Raw genomic sequence first — 22,481 nt, forward strand, 5'->3', positions numbered from 1 at the left:
AATGTATGGATAAATAATCTTTATCCATTCTTACAGTAATTAATACACGCCACGTTCTAAAAAGAATAAAAAAGCACATAGCTAACCAATATTTTATTTCACTCTATTTCTAACTACTGACTCCCTGTATTCTAACCTAATACTTACGCATTTTTAAATAACACCCCTTACAGACTTCTTCCTCTCCTCTTCAGTACTGATTAGAATTAAGTCAGTGGCATCCCCTATGGACTGAATAAGACAATGTGCATAGAATACATAGCAAAGGGATTTTGTTTATTGGAAAATATTGCTAAATTGTTTCCCAGTGCAATAGATAAATCTTTGTCTCTTGTTCAGATGTAATAAACAAAGAACTGGCTGGAGTTACATATGTAGAAATATTCCCAAATCAGGTGATGTTTGTTTTCTGTGGGTACTTTAGGTTGTAGTATAGTTGTTGTAAATTTGTTATAGGGCTTTTTCATTGTATTATATATTGAGTGGTTCACCAAGATTCATCAAATTATTATTGAATGAACATTTAAAGCGTATTTACTACTTGCCTGGTAGCCACCTGCCAGTGGACCCAAGATAGTTTGCTGTGATGTCTAAAGTGGAAATATGAAAACTAGCTGCCTTACAACAGTATTGGCTTTAGATCCTGCACTTTGGAAATAAAATGTAAAAAAATAAAATAAAATGGAGCTAGTGTAAGCACTGTTACTTTTTTTAGTCAATAGGATACACCTATGAACATAAATGTATTGTGCCATTTTATATTCATTGGTTTTAAAATTTAAGGGGACTATTTATAAAGCATTTTCACCAGATTCAGGGTCTCTCAAATTAACAAAATATTTTGCAATAATTATTGCCATCCCAAATACTTTTACAGGAACATTGGCCTGAATTGATTTAATATGGAGCGAAAAACTAGCTAACACCATGTCAGGATGGAGTTAGTCATACCCTGGTAGTGGCGCACACAGAAAAGGGAGGGGGGGGGGGGGGGGGGGGTCCGAGTACCTGGACACTTTACTGCCCCATAAGCCTTCCCTCCGCGTCGTCTGTATCGGTCGTCGGGCACCTCGGCGGCAAATCGCCAGGTGTGTGGGGCCCATTACATTATATGCGTGTCTGCATATCACTGTAACCTTTGGATGAGATGGACACAGCCTCTGCTTAGCGCAAAAGGAAAAAAGGAATTTGAATACGTCCCTGACACAGGTGTGCAGATTCAGATGCTTCTGTCTGGAATCTTCAGATGAGTAGTGTCCAATATATGTACTCCAAATATAAAAAGAAAACTAAAAAAGAAAACGACCAATGTGTAGTAAATCTCAGTGATTATACAGAAATGTCTCTAAAAAGAGTTGCAGATGTCTAATTGCAGTGTACCCCACTCACTCAATTATAGGTGACTATGTGTACATCAAAGTATCTTTGTACACTCTTTAGCAAATTCCTGCCGTATTCATACACCCTCAGAATGTAAAGTGAAGGTAGGTATAGAACAGAATTACTCGTAAGATGTGGAGCGTACCCCAAAACTCACAGAAGAGCGGAAGGTATGAAACACATCAAGGTGTCTTTAGAGAGTAATGATTCTCATACACAGCGTACCCCGACTCACACTTTGCAATGTGGGATGACTCCTATCAAGGTATCTTTCTATGGATGGAGAATATTCTTCCTCAAAATGCTCTTCCTCAAGAAGAGGTTCCTTATATCCTCAATAGCACATGGAACAGAGACCCAAACAATGCCCTGATTGCAGGAACAAACGATAGGGTTCTGCAAAGCTGCAGCAGAACAGGATTTAGCAAACAGGACAGGTAACAGAATGTCCTGGGGTGGAAACAAAAAGGTATGAACCAGAATCTTTGGATAAGGCTGAGTGGCAAGGGCTCACGCCACAACAGAAACTCTATGACCAGCTGGCAAAGTGTGAGTCGGGGTACGCTGTGTGAGAATAGTTACTCTCTAAAGATACCTTGATGTGTTTCATACCTTCTGCTCTTCTGTGAGTTTTGGGGTACGCTCCACATCTTACGAGTCATTCTGTTCTATACCTACCTTCACTTTACACTCTGAGGGTGTATGAATACGGCAGGAATTTGCTAAATAGTGTACAAAGATACCTTGATGTACATATAATCACCTATAATTGAATGAGTGGGGTTAGACATCTGCAACTCTTTCTAGAGACATTTCTGTATAAAATCACTGAGATTTACTACACATTGGTCGTTTTCTTTTTTTTGTTGTTTTATTTTTATATTTGAAGTACATATATTGGACACTACTCATCTGAAGATTCCAGACAGAAGCATCTGAATCTACATACCTGTATCAGGGATGTATTCCAATTCCTTTTTTCCTTTTGCACTGAGTGTACTAGGGAGGTTTATACCTTTAGTATTTCATTCTATGTTTCAAATGTGGTGACATTTATTTATAGGCCTTTTGAGCACTTTAGCAGCATTGCGCCATTTGGTACACTTTCCTATCTTTACTATAATTCACAGCCTCCGCTTAGTAGTTTTGCCAAGACTCCAATTGGAGCTTTACAGCAATACATTAGGATGTTAATTGTAGCCACTGCCAGAGTTGAATTATACTGTACATACTTTTAGAGCCAATAATGTTAGGTGTATTTGTGTGGGCAAGGATCCAGCACTGTTGCATTGAATATTTTGTTTGTTTCAAGTGTGGGTCTGGGAACATGAGGGGGGATTTTGGTGGCAGTGGGGCATATTGGTATAAGTTATGTGTGAGTATGAGTCATTTTGGGGATATTACTTAATTTGTTACTTTGAGACCCTGCCCTTAAAAAGAAGTACTCATGTTACATACACTGTGCTTACAGAACGGCATGCTGTATAAGGCGCAAGAAGGGCTTTATTTGGTTTACAAGGTCTATTGCTACATGAGAGAAATGCTGCATGCATCCATGATGTAGATCATAACATGTATTCCTGATGCATTCACTCATGGAATAAAGCTGAAGATCTCTGGTGTAAAAAAACAAACAAACAAAAAACAAGTTTTATGGTAAGAACTTACCTTTGTTAAAAAACTCTTTCTGCGAGGTACACTGGGCTCCACAAGTCTGGACAATGGGGTATAGAGTAGGATCTTGATCCGAGGCACCAACAGACTCGAAGCTTTGACTGATCCCAGAATGCACAGCGCCGCCTCCTATATCACCCCGCCTCCCAGCACAGGAGCTCAGTTTTAGTTAACCAGCCCAATGCAGTAGCAGGAAAAGAGACGACAACAGTTAGTAGCCACATATACCACACTCATGATAAGAGAAGTGTCAGCGGCTAATGCCATATCAACCCAAAGATGATAAGTGCGTCAGGGTGGGCGCCTTGTGGAGCCCAGTGTACCTCGCAGAAAGAGTTTTAACAAAGGTAAGTTCTTACCATAAAACTCGTTTTCTGCTGCGGGGTACACTGGGCTCCATAAGTCTGGACAATGGGGATGTCCTAAAGCAGTTCCTTATGGGCGGGGACGCACTGTAGCGGGCACAAGAACCCGGCGTCCAAAGGAAGCATCCTGGGAAGCGGCAGTATCGAAAGGCATAGAACCTTATGAACGTGTTCCCGGAGGACCACGTAGCCGCCTTGCACAATTGATCAAGGGTGGCACCACGGTGGGCCGCCCAAGAAGGTCCAACAGACCGAGTAGAATGGGCCGTAATGTGAGCAGGAGCCGACAGACCAGCCTTCACATAAGCATGTGCAATCACCATTCTAATCCATCTGGCCAGGGTCTGCTTGTGAGCAGGCCAGCCACGTTTGTGAAATCCAAACAAAGAGAGAATCAGATTTTCGAATAGAAGCAGTTCTCTTCACATAGATACGGAGAGCCCGTACCACATCCAAAGACCGCTCTTTGGGAGACAAATCAGGAGAGACAAAGGCTGGAACCACAATCTCCTGATTAAGGTGGAACGAAGAAACCACCTTAGATAAATATCTGGGACGAGTCCTAAGAACCGCCCGGTCACGGTGAAAAATCAGATATGGGGAACTACAAGACAAGGCACCCACATCAGACACTCTTCTAGCAGAGGCAATAGCCAGCAAGACCACCACCTTAAGGGAAAGCCACTTAAGGTCAGCTGAACCAAGAGGTTCAAATGGAGGCTCCTGCAACGCCTCCAAAACCACTGACAAGTCCCAAGGAGCCACAGGCGGGACATAGGGAGGTTGGATACGCAACACACCCTGAGTGAAAGTATGAACATCAGGTATAGTCGCAATTTTTCTCTGAAACCACACGACAAGGCAGAAATATGAACCTTGAGGGAGGCCAGACGCAGGCCTAAATCTAGGCCCTGCTGCAGAAAAGCCAAAAGTTTGGCTGTACTAAACTTGGAAGTGTCATAATTGTTAGATGCGCACCAAACAAAGTATGAATGCCAGACCCTATGGTAAATCCGAGCAGAAGCCTGTTTCCGGGCCCGCAACATAGTTTTAAATGACCTCTTCAGAAAAACCCTTAGCCCTCAAGACGGAAGCTTCAAGAACCACGCCGTCAAAGATAGGTGGGCTAGGTCCAGGTAGACACAAGGGCCCTGAACGAGGAGGTCTGGGCGTTGTGGAAGTAATAGTGGACGCTCTGACGATAGGCCTTGCAGGTCTGAGAACCAGTGCCGTCTGGGTCACGCCGGAGCTATGAGAAGCAGATTTCCTTTTTCTTGCTTGAACTTCCGAATTACCCTGGGCAGGAGTGACACCGGAGGGAACACGTACAGCAGCCAAAACCTCCACGGCACCACCAGCGCATCCACGAATGCTGCTTGAGGATCCCTTGTCCTTGCTCTGAAGACCGGAACCTTGTGATTGTGTCGAGACGCCATCAGATCCACATCTGGAAGACCCCACCTTTCCATGAGGAGTTGAAACACTTCTGGATGGAGGCCCCACTCGCCGGCATGCACGTCCTGACGACTGAGAAAGTCCGCTTCCCAATTCAGGACTCCCGGAATGAATATTGCCGATAATGCCGGTAGATGGCGTTCTGCCCACTGTAGAATCCATGAGGCTTCCTTCATTGCCAAACGGCTTCAAGTGCCGCCTTGATGATTTATGTAAGCCACTGTGGTGGCATTGTCCGACTGTACTTGAACAGGACGGTTCTGAATTAAATGCTGGGCCAGGTTCAACGCATTGAAGACCGCCCGCAACTCCAGAATGTTGATCGAGAGGAGAGATTCCTCCTTGGTCCACCGACCCTGTAAGGAGTGCTGCTCCAGCACTGCGCCCGAACCTCTTAGACTGGCATCTGTCGTCAACAGGACCCAGTTGGATATCCAGAAGGGACGGCCCCTGCACAATTGTTGGTCCTGGAGCCACCAGAGCAGCGACAGATGGACCTCCGGAGTCAATGAGATCATGCGAGACCTGATCCGGTGAGGCAGGCCGTCCCACTTGGCTAGAATCAGCTTCTGGAGGGGGCGAGAATGGAATTGAGCATACTCCACCATGTCCAATGCTGATACCATGAGGCCTAGCACCTGCATAGCCGAATGTATCGACACTTGCGGACGAGAAAAGAAGCAACGAATCCTGTCCTGAAGCTTCAGGACTTTCTCCTGAGACAACAACCACCTCTGGTTGTGAGTGTCTAACAGCGCTCCCAGGTACACCATGAGAACCAGTGCCGTCTGGGCCATGCCGGAGCTATGAGAAGCAGATTTCCTTTTTCTTGCTTGAACTTCCGAATTACCCTGGGCAGGAGTGACACCGGTGGGAACACGTACAGCAGCCGAAACCTCCACGGGACCAGGGAGGATTTCTTCCAGTTGATGAGCCACCCGTGGGCTTTTAGAAACCGGACAGTCATATCCAGATGACACAGGAGAAGATCTGGGGAATTTGCCAGGATTAACAAGTAGTCCAGATACGGCAGTATCCTGACCCCTTGACGGCGGAGTACCACCGTCATCACCGCCATAACTTTGGTGAAGACTCGCGGAGCCGTTGTTAAACCAAAAAGGTAACGCCCGAAACTGGTAATGGATGTTGCCAATAGCAAACCTCAGGTATTGTTGATGTGACACTGCTATAGGAATATGCAGGTAAGCATCCTGTATGTCCAAGGAGACCATGTAGTCCCCAGGTTCCAAGGCCAGAACTATAGAGCGAAGGGTTTCCATACGGAACTTGGAAATCTTCACAAACCTGTTCAATGCCTTGAGGTTGAGAATGGGCCAGGAGGACCCATTCGGTTTCGGGACTAGAAACAACGGAGAATAGTACCCCCGGCCCCTCTGAGCAAGAGGCACCTGTACTACGACTCCTGTATACAGGAGGGTATGTACCACCGAGTGTAGAGTTTTTGCCTTTGTCCCGTCCAAAGGGACGTCTGTCTGGCAAAATCGATGAGGGGGTCGGTTTTTGAAGGCAATGACGTAACCTTGAGTGACGACTTCCCGTACCCAGGCATCTGAAGTGGTCTTCAACCATTCCTGGGTATACCCTAGAAGCCGGCCTCCCACCCTGCGATCCCCCAGGGGGAGGCCCACCCCGTCATGCGGCAGGCTTATCGTCTTGGCAGCTGGCTGACGGGCAGCACAGGCTCTTTTGGGCTTCGGCTTACCAGGTTTGGAAGTGCTTATGGTACGCCTGACCTTTTGCTTTACCTGAAGCACGAAAGGGTCGAAATGACGTACCTTTAGCCTTCGACACAGAAGGAGCGGTATTAGGTAGACAGGCAGTTTTGGCAGTAGCCAAGTCAGCCACTATCTTATTTAAGTCCTCCCCAAACAGAATATCTCCCTTGAAAGGGAGTACCTCCAGGGTTTTTCTAGAGCCCAGATCCACAGACCAGGATCTCAGCCACAATATTCGGCGAGCCAGGACTGACGTAGTAGAGGCCTTGGCTGCCAGGATACCGGCATCAGAAGGCGCCTCTTTAATATATCGAGAAGCTGTGACAATATATGACAAGCATTGTCTAGCATGGTCAGAGGAGATTTCAGCTTCTAACTCCAAGGCCCATGCTTCAATAGCCTCAGCAGCCCATGAAGCTGCAATAGTAGGCCTTTGTGCAGCACCCGTGAGGGTGTAAATAGCTTTTAGACAACCCTCCACACGTTTATCCGTAGGCTCTTTCAGAGACGTGACGGTAGTGACAGGTAGAGCTGAGGAAACCACCATCCTAGCCACATGCAAGTCCACTGGAGGAGGTGTTTCCCAATTCTTAGACAGCTCTGGCGTGAGGGGATAGCGAGCCAGCATCCTCTTTTGAGGCACAAACTTCGTACCCGGGTTTTCCCAGGGTTCCTGACGTATATCCACTAGGTGATCAGAGTGAGGTAAAACCTGTTTAACCACCTTTTGATGCTTGAACCTATCTGGTTTCTTAGGAAGCACAGATGGCTCGGGATCATCCGTAATCTGCAGAATTAATTTAATAGCCTCCAAAAGGTCAGGAACATCCACATGTAAACTACCCTCCCCATCAGCCGTATCCGAGTCAGAACCTGTGGGGTCAGTGTAAGTGCAGTCCTCATCAGACGAGGTGTCAGTGACAGCAGTGGATTGTGAGGAGACGAGCGCTCGCTTAGAGGACCTCTTGGACTTAGGAGAGCGTTGGTCAGACTTTTTAGTAGTCAAGGACTGGTTCAACTTCTTTAATTGAACAGATAAATAGTTCGCCCACGGCGGGTTAGCTGCAGGTCCCACATACGGTTGTACCGGCATTGGGGGTCCCATAGGGGGTGTTAGTTTATGAACTAGCGTATGCAGAAGCGTGGAAAAAGCGGCCCACGGTGGGTCAGTATGTGCCCCTGGTGCCACAGTCCCGCTGGGGGCCAAGGAGCCCACAGAACCAGAGCCCACAGCTGCTATATTCTCCTCTTATGTGCCTGGGGCTTCAGCAACACCAGCAGTGTGTTCCACCCCAGAACCGTTACCCTCAGAAGCAGACATGATATAACTTGCAGTATGAGGTAACACAGTACAATTATCAGCAGCACAATATCCCAAACCCAAACCCCTGCGCAGTGTAGTCAGCACTAGCAGAGATAAAGGAGAGATATGGTGACCAAATCACAGAGAAAAATACGTAATACAGTATATCTTTGTGAAAATCCTATATTAGATAACACCTGACGCACCAAGCCCCCTCAGGTTATAGAATATAGGGATAGCAAGTTGAGTGAAAGACACGAGATGGACAACACTCAGCTATCAAATGCACACACAGAAGGTCACAGTTTGTACAATGCAGAGGTTATTACAGACAATAATACTGCACTGGACTAGCTTACACAGCTATATAACAGTAGATATAACAGTACACAGTAAGAACTGGATGTATATCACAGGGTAATTGTACTATAAAACCCTGACTAAACACAATCTTTCTCAACTATCACTGTCTAAAAAGGCAGGTAGAATGCTTAAGTGTCATGTAGAGGCACAGCGCTGACAACCAGGCGGCTTTACATAGGAGGATTTGCCCAAGCAGTCCCAGGAACAGTGAGCTGAGGGATAACAGCGCCGCAGACACTGACTGGGAGTGAGGAAAAGACAGATATGCAGCTCCAGGGCGGGAACATTTGCGGGAAATGGCGCCCTGGGGCTGGGGGAGGGGCTTCAGTTCTAAGCCATATCCTCCTTGCTGGCAAAACCACCGGGTACTGTGGGCGATATAAGAAGTGGTTTAGAGAGAAAACCCGACCTGCGCCCATGCTCTGGTGATCTAGTGGGATCGCCTGTACTGCCACAGTGTCCACCGCCAGCGAGCGCGGCCCGCCTCCCACTGACCGCGCCGTATTGCGATAAAGACCGCCTCCCGCGAGCGGGACCCACTTACCACCTCCCGAAGCGCGGCCACGCGATCCTGGAGAGCCCCAGCCGTGTGTGTCTAACATGAAGAAAACTGGAGCCTCCGCTGTAGGTACCCGGCAACCAGGGCTCGGGAGTGTACAGTGCCGCTGGGGAGAGCTGGAGCTGCAGCAGTGAATGTCACAAAACATTTACCACCGCTGCTGCCCTTGAAGTCTTCACTTTTTACCTCATAAAAAGTTTCTCAGGGCTGCTTGGAGCAGCCCCTCTGTAAAGTGCCTGCTTACTGCAGCACCAACTGACAAACTGAGCTCCTGTGCTGGGAGGCGGGGTGATATAGGAGGCGGCGCTGTGCATTCTGGGAACAGTCAAAGCTTTGAGTCTGTTGGTGTCTCGGATCAAGATCCTACTCTACACCCCATTGTCCAGACTTGTGGAGCCCAGTGTATCTCGCAGCAGAAAATGTATTAATGTTTCTGTGTACTCTGCATGATAAGGGTTATGTTTTTTTTTTTAAATAAATCTTAAATGTGTTTGTTACAATGTTTGAAGGTTGCAGTTGAAAATTATTAGCCAGTCTATAGTTCGGATTAATTATGGATATGATGCAATACTCCACTTTGGACAGTAATACAAATTAAAAATATGACTGCTACAGAACAGAAAGTGTTGTGGCCATTGATGCTGCGAATAGATGAAATGAATATTAACATAATATTAAATACTCTCCAGCTCTTAGTTTCCATCTATCTATATATAGACAAAGAAGGAGATGGCGATGACTCACTTTACTCAAACGTGTTATTGAAAGCCTGTAGAAGATGCAGGAAACTCTCATAGTGCCTGGTACCTGGGAGTTTTTTTTATCTAAGTCAAAGTGCCTCCAGCCTAAATGTTCTATTGTGAAAAAATAATACAGAATTTGCAATTCAGATGTCTACTATTTCTAAAGTTAATAAAGTTAGCTGAATATTGAAGCTTTTTAGCTTCTGTTTGTGAGGATTCATGGTAGAAAGTCACTTGCAAGCTCTAGAAACACAGCTCTGCATTTTATTGTTTCCCTCACTAGATATCCTGCATTCAAATGCAGGAATCACTGTCTTGTGTGCAGTACATAGCAAATATACCGATTAATAATGCTGAACAGCTCTTGTTTAAGGCTATAAGTATTCTGACGATACATGTACGTCTCTGTACACTCTACAAAGCCTTTCAGCTGATTCATTACCTGGTGCTCCATCTTGCTGACAAACCACAGTCATAGGGGGTATCCAATTAACCGCAGTTAATTCATACTTGCCTACCTGACCCTCTCCATGAGGGAGAAAATGCTCTGTTCCTGGACTTTCCATGTAATGTATGATTGTCATCACCTGTGGTGAGCTAGTTAATTGATAAGAAAGGTGTTTCACCACAGGTGATGGCAATCATACTTTACCAGGAAAGTTAATTACAGCAGCTAATTGTCCTGCCATAGGCTATCCTACTAGCCCCGATAAGTCGGCGCGAGTCTCTAACTGTATACCCCCCTTAAACTCCTATATAAACCAGACGCTACTTGTCAGAGTATCAGTTGCTGTTCTCAGTGAGCTGTTCTGCGCTCTTGTTTGTGCTCTCCTTTATCCTGCTAGATTCCAGACTACTAACCCAGCGAGTTTGTTGCCTGTTACATGTATTTGAATCCTGATTCTGTACTGTGTTTTATGGTTGGTTTTGACCCATGGCTGTTTTTGACTATTATTTTGTTTGCAAAGTCTGTATTGATACCAGTGCATACTGCGGACCTTGTGTGGTCTCCGCATGGTGCCCGTTATTATTCCAGAAGTGCACCACCCACCACACTAAGCGCCAGATCAGAGATACACAACATGGTTGCCACATAATCTATCCTTCCTTGCAGGAGAATACTGGTAGTAAATTAGACTAAGTGACACTGTTCTCTGCCAGTGCCAAGCTTAGCTGATGTTATCTTCACCCCCATAAGGATGGAGTCAATATATTTGGACAATGCCTTCTGATTTCATATCCAGATATCATCTTACCCGTGTCCTGTTGAACCTACCAGTACATCTTGGTTCCTTTGATAAGATGATAACTCTATGCATAACGTTTAAAATAGTCTTGAAAATGTATGGCCACTCAGATTGTACTGGGACACTGTTTTCCGGTCTTTGAGACATAATAGAAACAGGCAAGGCAAATTAGTTTTATTCCTTCTAGTATAACTAGTAGTGACATATTGAACTGGTAGAATAAAGTCCATTCAGCAGGTCATCTCCTAGCCTATCGTCAGGGAGAAAAATGTAAAACTCAGGAGTAGGTCAGTGTGAAACCGCTGCAGTGTAAACCAGCTCAGTGCCCAATTTTTCACTTAATAATTCTCACAAAAATAAAACCGTTACAAATATGTAATAATCGTGCTGGATCCAGATAACGTAACTGTTGTTGCTGTTGCCATCTCTATTCAACATTTGTTTATTTCTGTGGTCTACTTGATAGCAGCAGTTGCTGCCATAACATCTGCAAATTACAAGTATCCTGGCTTTAATCCAGTGAGCTGGAGGAAGACCACAGATACACACATGCAGCACAAGAACCGAAAGGCAAAGAAAGTTTAGTTGCAAAAATGTAATGGATGGTCTTTGACATTTTTACAGCGTCTGGTTCACCAATCTTGTCTTCTCATTCCACTGTCTCTCCTCATGCTAATCATTGCACACCACCACAATGACATGACATTTACCAGCAGTAGCGCTAATATTGGTGTTAGATCAGGCCATATTTTCCTTCTGTTTCATGTCTTTATTTCATTTGTATCATGATCCCCACAATCATAGGCATATTTACAATGGGTGTATTTTGAGCCTAATTCAGACCTGATCGCTCGCTAGGGGTTTTTTGCACTGCTGCGAACAGATAGTTACAGCCCATAAGGAAGTGTATTTTCGCATTGCAAGTATGCGAACGCATGTGTAGCAGAGCTGTACGAACTGATCTCGTGCAGTCTCTGAGTAGCCCACTAGCAAACACTTCAGCCTGTCTGGGACCGGAAATGACATCAGGAACCCGCCCTGCAAACGCTTGGACATGCCTGTGTTTTTCCAACCACTCCCAGAAAACGGTCAGTTACCACCCACAAATGGCTTCTTCCTGTCAATCTCTTTGCGATCGCCCGTGCAAATGGATTCTGCGCACATACCCATCGCTGAGCAGCGATTCACTTTGTACCTGTGTGACGCGCTTGCGCATTGCGGCTCATACACATGCGCAGTTGTGACATTATCGTAGAGCTGCAAAAAATGCTAGCGAGCGATCAGGTCTGAATTACCCCCTTTGTGCGGTACACATAGGCCCCTGGGTCAAGGGAACATCACACCGCACACTGTGCAACCAGACTTTACCTACCAGGCACCAGGAGCCAGGTTCCTCCTCCTCCAAAGCGCAATCTTCCTAGTGAAATCTTTGGAGAAACGGCAATGCAGAGTGAAAGCAAGACAGGGCAGTACGGATAGTGTAATGGTAAGCATTACTGCCTCACAGCACTGAAGTCATGGGTTCAATTCCCACCATGACCCTAACTGTGAGGAGTTTGTATAATCTCCCCATACTTGCGTGGATTTCCTCTGGGTACTCCGGTTTCTACCCACAATCCAAAAATAAACTGGTAGGTTAATTGGCTCCAAACAAGAATGAACCCTTGTGTGAATGTGTGTGCACGTACATGTGGTAGGGAATAGACCAGTGATTTTCAACCTTTTTTTACTCGCGGCACACCAAACAATATTTTAAAATTGCCAAGGCACACCATCAGTTCCCCACAGAAAAAAGCAAAAGACACACATTGGCCCTCAGAGTAAAATAAAATCCAAACATACATTGGCCTACACAGAAAAAAACAATCACATTGCTCCCCACATGAATTATTCACATTGTTCCCCCCATAAATCCTTGTTCTCCCCACATAAATCCTATTGTTCCCCACAGGAGTAAAAAAAAAACCAAATATTAGCCCCTACTGGTCAGCTGTCCTCCTCCCTGGCCCTCAGTAGCGGGGGTTGTTCATAGTGGAGTGTTGCGAATACTGAGCAGCGGGCGGGCAGGTGTGGATGTGGGTGGGCAAGGATAGCTGTGTATGCAGGCAGGAACTGGAAGATGTATATGCAGGCGGGTGGGCTGGATGGTGAGACGCGGCGGCCGTGACCTATGATATCACACCGCCGCGTCTTCAAGGCATACGTCATGGCCGGAGCACGACTGATCCTCTAAGACGAGCCTGGGCCAACAGTTCACTCTGAAGGTGCAGGAAGCTGCTCTGGCTCCGCGGCACACCTTGCAACTGGTCGCGGCACACTAGTGTGCCACGGCACACTGGTTGAAAAAGCCTGGAATAGACTAAGCTCCATTGGGGCAGGTAAAGAATGGCCAAATATTATCTGTAAAGTGCTGCGGAATATGTGTGCGCTATATAAATAACTGGTAATAAAAAAATAAGACTCTGGCACCACAGAGGAGAGGTAGTGACCTGCATTGCCGGCACAATGTACAGTAGGATGTGGAGTAAAAGGGGTGAGGGGGGTGTTGATGCTCAGAAGAGGAGGCCCACTGCACATGGGCCTGTTCGGGGATACAAACCTACCTACAGTGTAAAATATGTAGGCATATAGTACATAAAATATAATACTCTTATGTTGCTTCCATGGACAGTATTGTTACGCATAACTGAAGAGGTGAAGGGCCTGAGCTAATTGTATAAGGACTAATTATAATTAATGTTTTATTCTGCTATTGTGTTAAATGATTCTTCAAGCAGCATTCTATGACCAATTTCCACAAAACGGGCTGCTAATGAGAATTTAAGGACAAAACTTCCATACAAATATATGCATGCAATCAATTACCACATACAGCAAAACACTCAGTATTGAGGGGCTAATTCAGGTTGCATCGCAGGTCGCTATCCAACCGGAATTGTTACGATCACCCCGTGGGCGCATGCGCATCGCCCACCCTGCATATGCGCCCGCACTTTCTGCAGGGTAGGGGGGGGGCTGCCAATCAGGCAAATAAGGTCACGGGGCGGGGGGAGCGCGGGCAACACTCCATTTCCAGGGCGGAGACAGAGCATTGCGGGGACGGTGCAGTGCGAATGAGGGGCGTGGTCGGCCGAACGGGAGGAGTGTCGCGGGCGTGATCGCGACGGCTGTGTGATGTCACACGCAGCTGCCATGATCAAGGAGAAGGCGGCGGTTCTCCTGTAGGCGCAGCTGAGCTGCGTCGGCAGGAGGCTTCCAGTATTTCTGCTACCAAGCAGAAATTGCGATCACTTGCAATTTCTGCTTGTTGAAGGGGATGGGGAGGGGCCCTCCGGTCAGCATGCTAGGAAAAGGATAGCAAATTCTGCTGATTAGCAGAATTCGCTATCCTTACTGAATTAGCCCCTTAGTCGGAAGCCCTCTACAGGTCTTTTTTTTTCATGTTTTTATAAGACTTGTTATACTTTATATAATAATTTATGAACAATTTAATTACTTGTGAAAATGTTCATCAGTTTCCTCGAGGTGCAGCAGAATCTCTTCAGCACATTCGGCAGATGGTGCAGTGGTCAGTCTTTCCTTTACGCTTTGCAGGAGCTGTCGAACCATTGACTGGAGCGAGACTTCATCCTCAGCTGAAAAACTAGCCATCATTTACCAGCGGTCTTCAGAAACAGATGGCGTCAATAGTTGCGAGAGAAGACCTATATGGAGAATCCTAAAAGATAAATAAAAATCTCGAGATTTTCAAATTTAAAATAAATAAAATGACTTACAAATAAATAATTCATCAAGGTGGAAACATTTATTATACAGCTACAACTTCTTAAAACATGTCGTATAAAGTAATGCACTTTTCTGAAGAATTCTACTAGTCGCATGATTACGTACATTAGGAAGTGGCACAAGCATTAATGGAGTTGAAGCAGTTTCATAAAAATAAAATGCACATCTTTTCACTATTTCTAGTTGGCCTTGTACCTTGTCACAGAAAAAAATAATAGGATTTTAATAGCTACCGGTAAATCCTTTTCTCTTAGTCCGTAGAGGATGCTGGGGATGCTTCATAGAACCATGGGGTATAGACGGGATCCGCAGGAGACATGGGCACACTAAATGACTTTGAATGGGTGTGAACTGGCTCCTCCCCCTATGCCCCTCCTCCAGACTCCAGTTATAGGAACTGTGCCAAGGTAGACGGACATTTCGAGGAAAAGGATTTATTTAACTTTTATTTAATTTTTTTTTTTAATGCAATATTTTTTATTGAAGAGATGTCGAATAAATCAATACAGATCAAACAGGAGACGATGACACCAAGTAAATTCAAAAGAGCACACATGATATCCCATAGGATATGTAGAAACATAAAAATGAGGGGTGCATCAGCATTACAATAGAAGTATTGACAACAAATTTTCTGTAATTTAACGATAATCGAGAAGAGAAGAGAAGAGAAGAGAAAAGGAAAGAGACGAACAGGGATGAAAAGAGAAAAAAAGGGAGAAGAGGGAGGGTGGGGAAGGAAAGGGAGACCACTAAGGGGGTATCCATGGTTAAATTGCTACACAGGGGATGGCCATAACTACCATCAGACCTAAACATAGTGAACAAATGCTCAATAAATTTGGCACCTGTTTAGGTGCCAAATTTATCGAGCATTTGTTCACTATGTTTAGGTCTGATGGTAGGGATAAGGCTTCGACACAGTATATCACACCCGGGAAATAGTGGTTTTAGCATAATTGAACCAGGGTTTCCATGTTCTCATATATTTTTCCGACCTATCACGCAAGGAATCTGTGATTTTCTCCATCGTGGAGATATACCATATCTTGGACAGCAACATGCTCATGGTGGGGGGGGGGGGGGATACTGGGCTTTTTCCAGCATTTAGCTAACACACATCTGGCAGCATGAAGAATTTGGAGTACAAGACTACCCGCATAGCTGCAAATATTAGGCAAAGGAAGGCCCAGCAAAGCCGTCCAAGGACCCAATGTAACTCGGGTGCCAAGAACAGATCCAATAAGGGTCTCCACTTGGACCCAAAAAGGGCGGATTTTGGGGCAGGACCACCAAATGTGTTTGATGTCTCCAATCTGACCGCACTCTCACCAGCACAATGGGGAGGACCCAGGGAAAATCCTATGCAATGTCGCTGGGACCAGATACCATCTGGTATATACTTTATAGGAGTTTTCCTTTACTAGAGAGGAAATTGAGGACTGGGCGACATTTTGCCTAATGATCTCCCAGGAATCCTCCCCAGGTGGGGGGCCCAAGTCCTGCTCCCATTTACTTTCATGAGGCAATGTGTCTGCTGAGTTCAGTGAACGTAATAGACTATACAATATAGAGATAATACCTTGTCGCATAGGAGAGTAAACACAGTCGTTCAAAAGGGGCAAGTTGGCGAATGACCTTGGACTTTAGAAGGGTACTTAAGAAAGAGCGGAGTTGTAGAAATTCGTATAGAACAGGTTGGGTGATACCATATTTGTCACTTAAAGTGTCTAAGGAGCGCCAGGAAGTACCCTCAATAAAATAAAAAACCAGTTCCGGACGTGGGTTCAGGTGGAACCACGAATGGGAACATAGGACGGAGCCAGGAGGGAAATCATGGTTATCCCAAATAGAAGTGATGGGGGATGGGAACGTAGAGAGACCATAATGCCGAATGCAGAAAGACCATAGGGAGCAAGTGAGTTTTGTAGTGGGAACGCATGCTTGTATCTTCTGATTGGGCTTAACGGGCGTAAGTAAGGAAACCAGAGTGGAAACCTTGGCCGACAAGAGTTCAATTTGTATCCAGGGTAAGTGGGGTTTTCGAGAGAACCAGGTAAGTGCCTGGCTTAGGTGAGTGGCATGATAGTATTTGCGGATATCCGGCAAACCTCTGCCTCCAGCCACAGGATCCCTTATCAGGGTGGAGGTCTTAACTCTAGGGGGTTTATTAGACCATATGAATTTTAAGAAGAGTTTCTGCATTCGACACAAAGCCTCTGCGGGGATGCGTACCGGGATTGTTTGGATCAGATATAAAAGCCTGGGTAAGATGTTCATTTTCACTGAGACTATACGTCCAAACCAGGACATGATCTGTTTGTCCCAAGCTCGTAGATCAGATTCAATACAATTAAAAAGGGTTGGGAAATATTCGGAGTACAGAGACCCATAGGAACTCGTGATAAACACACCTAAATATTTAATTTTCTTGGAGCGCCAAGAGAAATTAAAGTTAGCGGCAAGGAGAGACCTGGTTTCCTCACTGAGATGCAAAGGAAGGGCTTCCGACTTGGAATAGTTGATGCGGTACCCTGAAAAATGAGAATATGATGATAGAGTTTTAAATAGGTTAGGGATGGATGTATGGGGAGAGGACAGAGTTAACAGGACATCATCCGCAAATAATGATAATTTAAACTCCACATCCTCAACTAATATACCTTTAATATCAGTCCTTACCATACATGCCAGGGGTTCGATAGTCATGGCAAAAATTAATGGTGACAAGGGATACCCCTGGCGCGTACCGTTGGTAATTTGGAATAAACAAGAGTCCTTGCCATTTACCCGAACTCTGGACGAAGGGTTGGAGTAGAGTGCCTGAATGCCCTGGAGTAGGCTTCCTCCCAAGCCGAACCTGCGCAAGGTAGCAAACATAAAGGGCCACAAGATTTTATCAAAAGCCTTCTCCGCATCAAGCGAGAGAAGGATAGAAGGCATTTTAGCTTTGTTAATAAGATAAACTAGATTAATAGTTCTTCGGGTATTGTCTCTAGCTTGTCGGCCTGGGATGAAGCCCACCTGGTCAGCATGTATCAATTGCGGGAGAACTGAGTTCAACCTCAGAGCTAGGATTTTGGCGAAAAGTTTAATATCATTATTTAGCAGGGAGATAGGGTGATAACTAGAACACGAGTTAGGGTCTTTCCCTGGTTTATGAATGGGAACGCATGCTTGTATCTTCTGATTGGGCTTAACGGGCGTAAGTAAGGAAACCAGAGTGGAAACCTTGGCCGACAAGAGTTCAATTTGTATCCAGGGTAAGTGGGGTTTTCGAGAGAACCAGGTAAGTGCCTGGCTCAGGTGAGTGGCATGATAGTATTTGCGGATATCCGGCAAACCTCTGCCTCCAGCCACCGGATCCCTTATCAGGGTGGAGGTCTTAACTCTAGGGGGTTTATTAGACCATATGAATTTTAAGTAGAGTTTCTGCATTCGACACAAAGCCTCTGCGGGGATGCGTACCGGGATTGTTTGGATCAGATATAAAAGCCTGGGTAAGATGTTCATTTTCACTGAGACTATACGTCCAAACCAGGACATGATCTGTTTGTGCCAAGCTCGTAGATCAGATTCGAGCATCCAGTGTACGGGGGGACAGAGGTTCACCCTTGAGGAAACCATTAAAGAGCCTGCAAAGGTGGGGCAGAAGAATCCCCTTGAATTTCTTGAAATACATAATTGACATACCATCAGGCCCCGGGGCCTTGCCTGGCTTCTGAATCTTAAGGGCATTGTCTATTTCTTCAATAGTTATCTCTGAACCCAACTGAGACATCACCGAACCACTCAACGACGGTAAATTGCACCCATCCAAATGGGACTCAATCCCCTCGCTGAATCTCGGTGAAGGTGAGGAAGCCGCATCCGCATTATATAGCGATTTATAGTATTCCTCAAAATCACTAAGAATGTGGTCAGGTTCATGTGTCAGTACCCCTTGTTTGGTACGGATAGACAGGATATTCTTGGAGGAAATTTGGGCTCTCAGCTTCCTGGCTAGAAGTTTGTCTGCCTTATCCCCCTTTTCGTAATAAATCTGATTGAGACGCCTAAGGCACTGTTCCGTCTTATGAGATAACAGCATATTGAGTTCACCCCTAACTTTAAGTAGCCGATCTAAGTCAGCTGGGCATAGGGAAGACCTATGAATTTCCTCCAAACAATGGAGTTGGTCAGTCAACTCCAAAATCTTTTGGGAGCGCTGTTTAGTGAGCATAGCTGCAATGTGTATGAAGTGGCCCCGAAGGACTGCCTTATGAGCCTCCCACAAGGTCATATCTGACATACCAGGGGTCTGATTCAAGCTAAGTAATCAGTCATTACCGGAGTGACTTGTGGCAGAACATCAGCATGCTGGAGAAGAGCGTCATTGAGGGACCAGGATGGAGGATAAAGAGTTCGGGACAAACCAGAGAGAATCAAGGATACCGGGGCATGGTCAGACCATGTAATTGGGTGAATAAGACATTTTTGGATCATAGAGGTTAAATCTCTCCCAATCATAATCATATCGATCCTTGTAGAAAGATTATGCACAGGTGAAAAGAAGGTATAGTCTTTGACTAAGGGGTCAAGAACCCTCCAAGAATCAAAGAGTAGGTGGTTTTTAAGCAGTGACAACAATGCTCTAGAATTACGACTGCTTGTATGGGACTGGGAAGTGGGAAGGGGATGGGAGCGGTCGAGGTTATGGTGAAGTATGGTATTGAAATCCCCTGCCATTAAAATATCACCTTTTCTGTATTGGGCAATCTTGGAATCTAAAGAGGCAAAGAATGAGGCCTGATTAATATTAGGGGCATAGACGTTAATCAGAGTAATAGGCACACTATTAAGCTTGCCCACAATGATGAGAAATCTACCCCTTTTGTCTCTAATAATTTTTTCTGACTCTAAGTGTAGGTGGGCAGGGATCAATATGGCACTCCCCGTTTCTTCTGGGTATGATCGCATGCATAAATAACTACCGGGTGACGTCTAGAGCGCAATTCGGGATGGAAAGTACCTCTAAAATGCGTCTCCTGAAGGAACACCAGATCTCCCCCTACCCGTTTTAAAAAAAGAAATTATTTAGTCCGCTTTCGGGGGCTGAGACCCTTCACATTACTACGTTAACCGACATGACAGTGTATATAAGAGCAGAGCTAGAACGTCCCTAAAAACACATGGTTGGTCTCCTGAAGAAACAAAGGTGAGAGGAAAGGCAGAAGGTAGAAGAAAAAAAAGAGAAGAAAGACATTGAGAACAGTACAAACGAGACAAATACAACAATAAACCGAGCCAAAGACCCATTGTACTCATCGTACGGGTCCACATGTTTGAGCTCCCGTATGGGGTATTAAGGGAGAAAGTAACTCCCTTACGCTCAAAACCGGCTATAATGGCTCAGTGGAGGGCGCGGCGTCACACTCCTTTGAACCTACAGGAGAGAAAAAAAAAAAAAAAAAAGAGAACAAATAGGGCGACCCTGGGGGGTCAGAGCAACATTTGATAACAATAAACAAGCAGAACTGTATGAACAATAATAACATGGAGTTAAACCGATAAGCTCAGTAAAAGGAAAATAGAGAACCTCTAAAATACAAAACACCATAGTGTATAGCAAAATTGCAGTAACCCATCAAGGCAGCTCGTGGAGAAAAGTTCATGGAGAAATTAACTAAGGCGAGATACATACCAGCTCACACCTCAAACACGCCGTACAACATGACATTCAACAACAACGCATGCAACGGCATGACCAACATCAGCCACAGACTGACTGTACTTAACATGAGTGTAACCAAAACCAAAAACTGCAGATACAGCCCGCACTGGGACGGGCGCCCAGCATCCTCTACGGACTAAGGGAAAAGGTATTAAAATCCTATTTTCTCATACGTCCTAGAGGATGCTGGGGATGCTTCATAGAACCATGGGGATTATACCAAAGCTCTAGAACGGGCGGGAGAGTGCGGATGACTCTGCAACACCAATTGACCAAACAAGAGGTCCTCCTCAGCCAGGGTATCAAACTTGTAAAACTTTGCAAAGGTGTTTGAACCCGACCAAGTAGCAGCTCAGCAAAGTTGTAACGCCGAGACTCCCCAGACAGCCGCCCAGGATGAGCTCACCTTTCTTGTAGAATGGGCTTTTACCGATTTTGGTAACGGCAATCCTGCCGTAGAATGAGCCTGCTGAATCGTATTACAAATCCAGCGCGCAATAGTCTGCTTAGAAGCAGGAGCCCCAATCTTGTTGGGAGCCCACAGGACAAACAAACAGAGCCTCTGTTTTCCTAATCTGCGCCGTCCTGGCGACATAGATTTTCAAAGCTCTGACCACATCGAGAGATTTGGACTCCGCCAAGGCGTCGGTAGCCACTGGCACCACAATTGGCTGGTTAACATGAAATGACGAAACCACTTTCGGCAGAAATTGCTGACGAGTTCTCAACTCCGCTCTATCAGCATGGAAAATCAAATAGGGGCTTTTGTGAGACAAAGCCACCAACTCAAATACTCGGCTTGCAGACGCCAAGGCCAACAACATGACCACCTTCCAAGTAAGGAATTTTAACTCAACCTTGCGCAAAGGTTCAAACCAATGTGATTGCAAGAATTGCAACACCACATTAAGGTCCCACGGTGCGACTGGGGGCACAAAGGGAGGTTGGATTTGCTGCACGCCTTTTACGAAGGTCTGAACTTCTGGAAGGGAGGCCAATTCTTTTTGAAAAAAGATCGACAAGGCTGAAACCTGTACTTTAATAGAGCCTAACTTTAGGCCCACATCCACACCTGCTTGCAGAAAATGGAGTAAACGCCCCAGGTGAAATTCTTCCGTAGGAGCCTTCTTGGATTCACACCAAGACACATATTTTCTCCAAATACGGTGGTAATGCTTTGCCGTCACTTCTTTTCTAGCCCGAAGAAGTGTAGCCATGACTTCACTGGGAATACCCTTTTGGGTTAGGATTTTGCGTTCAACCGCCACGCCGTCAAACACAGCCGCGGTAAGTCCCAATACACGCATGGCCCCTGTTGTAACAAGTCCTCCCGAAGAGGAAGAGGCCAGGGATCTTCTATGAGTAACTCCTGAAGATCTGGATACCAGGCCCTTTTCTTTTGGCCAATCCGGAACAATGAGGATCGCCTGAACCCTTGTTCTTCTTATAATCTTTATCACCTTCGGAATGAGTGGAAGTGGAGGGAACACATAGACCGACTGAAACACCCACGGTGTCACTAGGGCATCCACCGCTATCGCTTGAGGGTCCCTTGACCTGGAACAATATCGCCAAAGTTTCTTGTTGAGGCGAGACGCCATCATGTCCACTTGAGGAACTCCGCAACGACTTGTTACTTCTGCAAAGACCTCTTGATGAAGACCCCACTCGCCTGGATGGAGATCGTGTCTGCTGAGGAAGTCTGCTTCCCAGTTGTCCACTCCTGGAATGAAGACCGCTGACAGAGCGCTTGTATGTCTTTCCGCCCAGCGTAGATTCTTCGTGGCCTCGTCCATCGCCGCTCTGCCTTTTGTTCCGCCTTGGCGGTTTATGTAAACTGGTAATGACAATACTGCACAGCGAATCTCAGGTAAGCCTGATGTGGAGGACATGTCAGTAGGCATCTTTTATGTCGACCGACACCATAAAATCCCCCTCCTCCAGACTGGAGATCACTGCTCGTAGAGATTCCATCTTGAACTTGAATCTTTTGAGGAAGAAATTGAGGGATTTTAGGTTTAGAATCGGTCTGACTGGGCCATCCGGCTTCGGGACCACGAACAAGCTTGAATAAAAACCTTCCCCCCGTTGAGACGGGGGTACCGTGACAATCACTTGATTTTGACACAACTTTAGTATCGCAGCGCTTACTATCTC

At 45.7% G+C, this 22,481-nt stretch overlaps 1 protein-coding gene across 7 annotated transcripts in view; it reads right to left on the reverse strand.

Annotated features, from left to right (window-relative positions):
• TBC1D32 (TBC1 domain family member 32) overlaps positions 1-22,481 on the reverse strand; it is an 851,129-nt gene that overhangs the window by 798,843 nt on the left and 29,805 nt on the right. For 6 of the 7 annotated variants that reach the window (XR_010176059.1, XM_063917238.1, XM_063917237.1 and 3 more), the window contains exon 2: positions 14,322-14,543. Coding sequence is in view for 6 of the 7 variants with exons in the window: in XM_063917238.1 (XP_063773308.1) it covers positions 14,322-14,479 (158 nt within the window). In the remaining variant the exon portion in view is untranslated. The remainder of the gene's footprint in view (positions 1-14,321; positions 14,544-22,481) is intronic. The other variant, XM_063917235.1, reaches the window with a different exon arrangement.

This window comes from Pseudophryne corroboree, chromosome 4 (assembly GCF_028390025.1).
Source record: "Pseudophryne corroboree isolate aPseCor3 chromosome 4, aPseCor3.hap2, whole genome shotgun sequence".
In the NCBI taxonomy this organism is placed as follows: Eukaryota; Metazoa; Chordata; class Amphibia; order Anura; family Myobatrachidae; genus Pseudophryne; species Pseudophryne corroboree.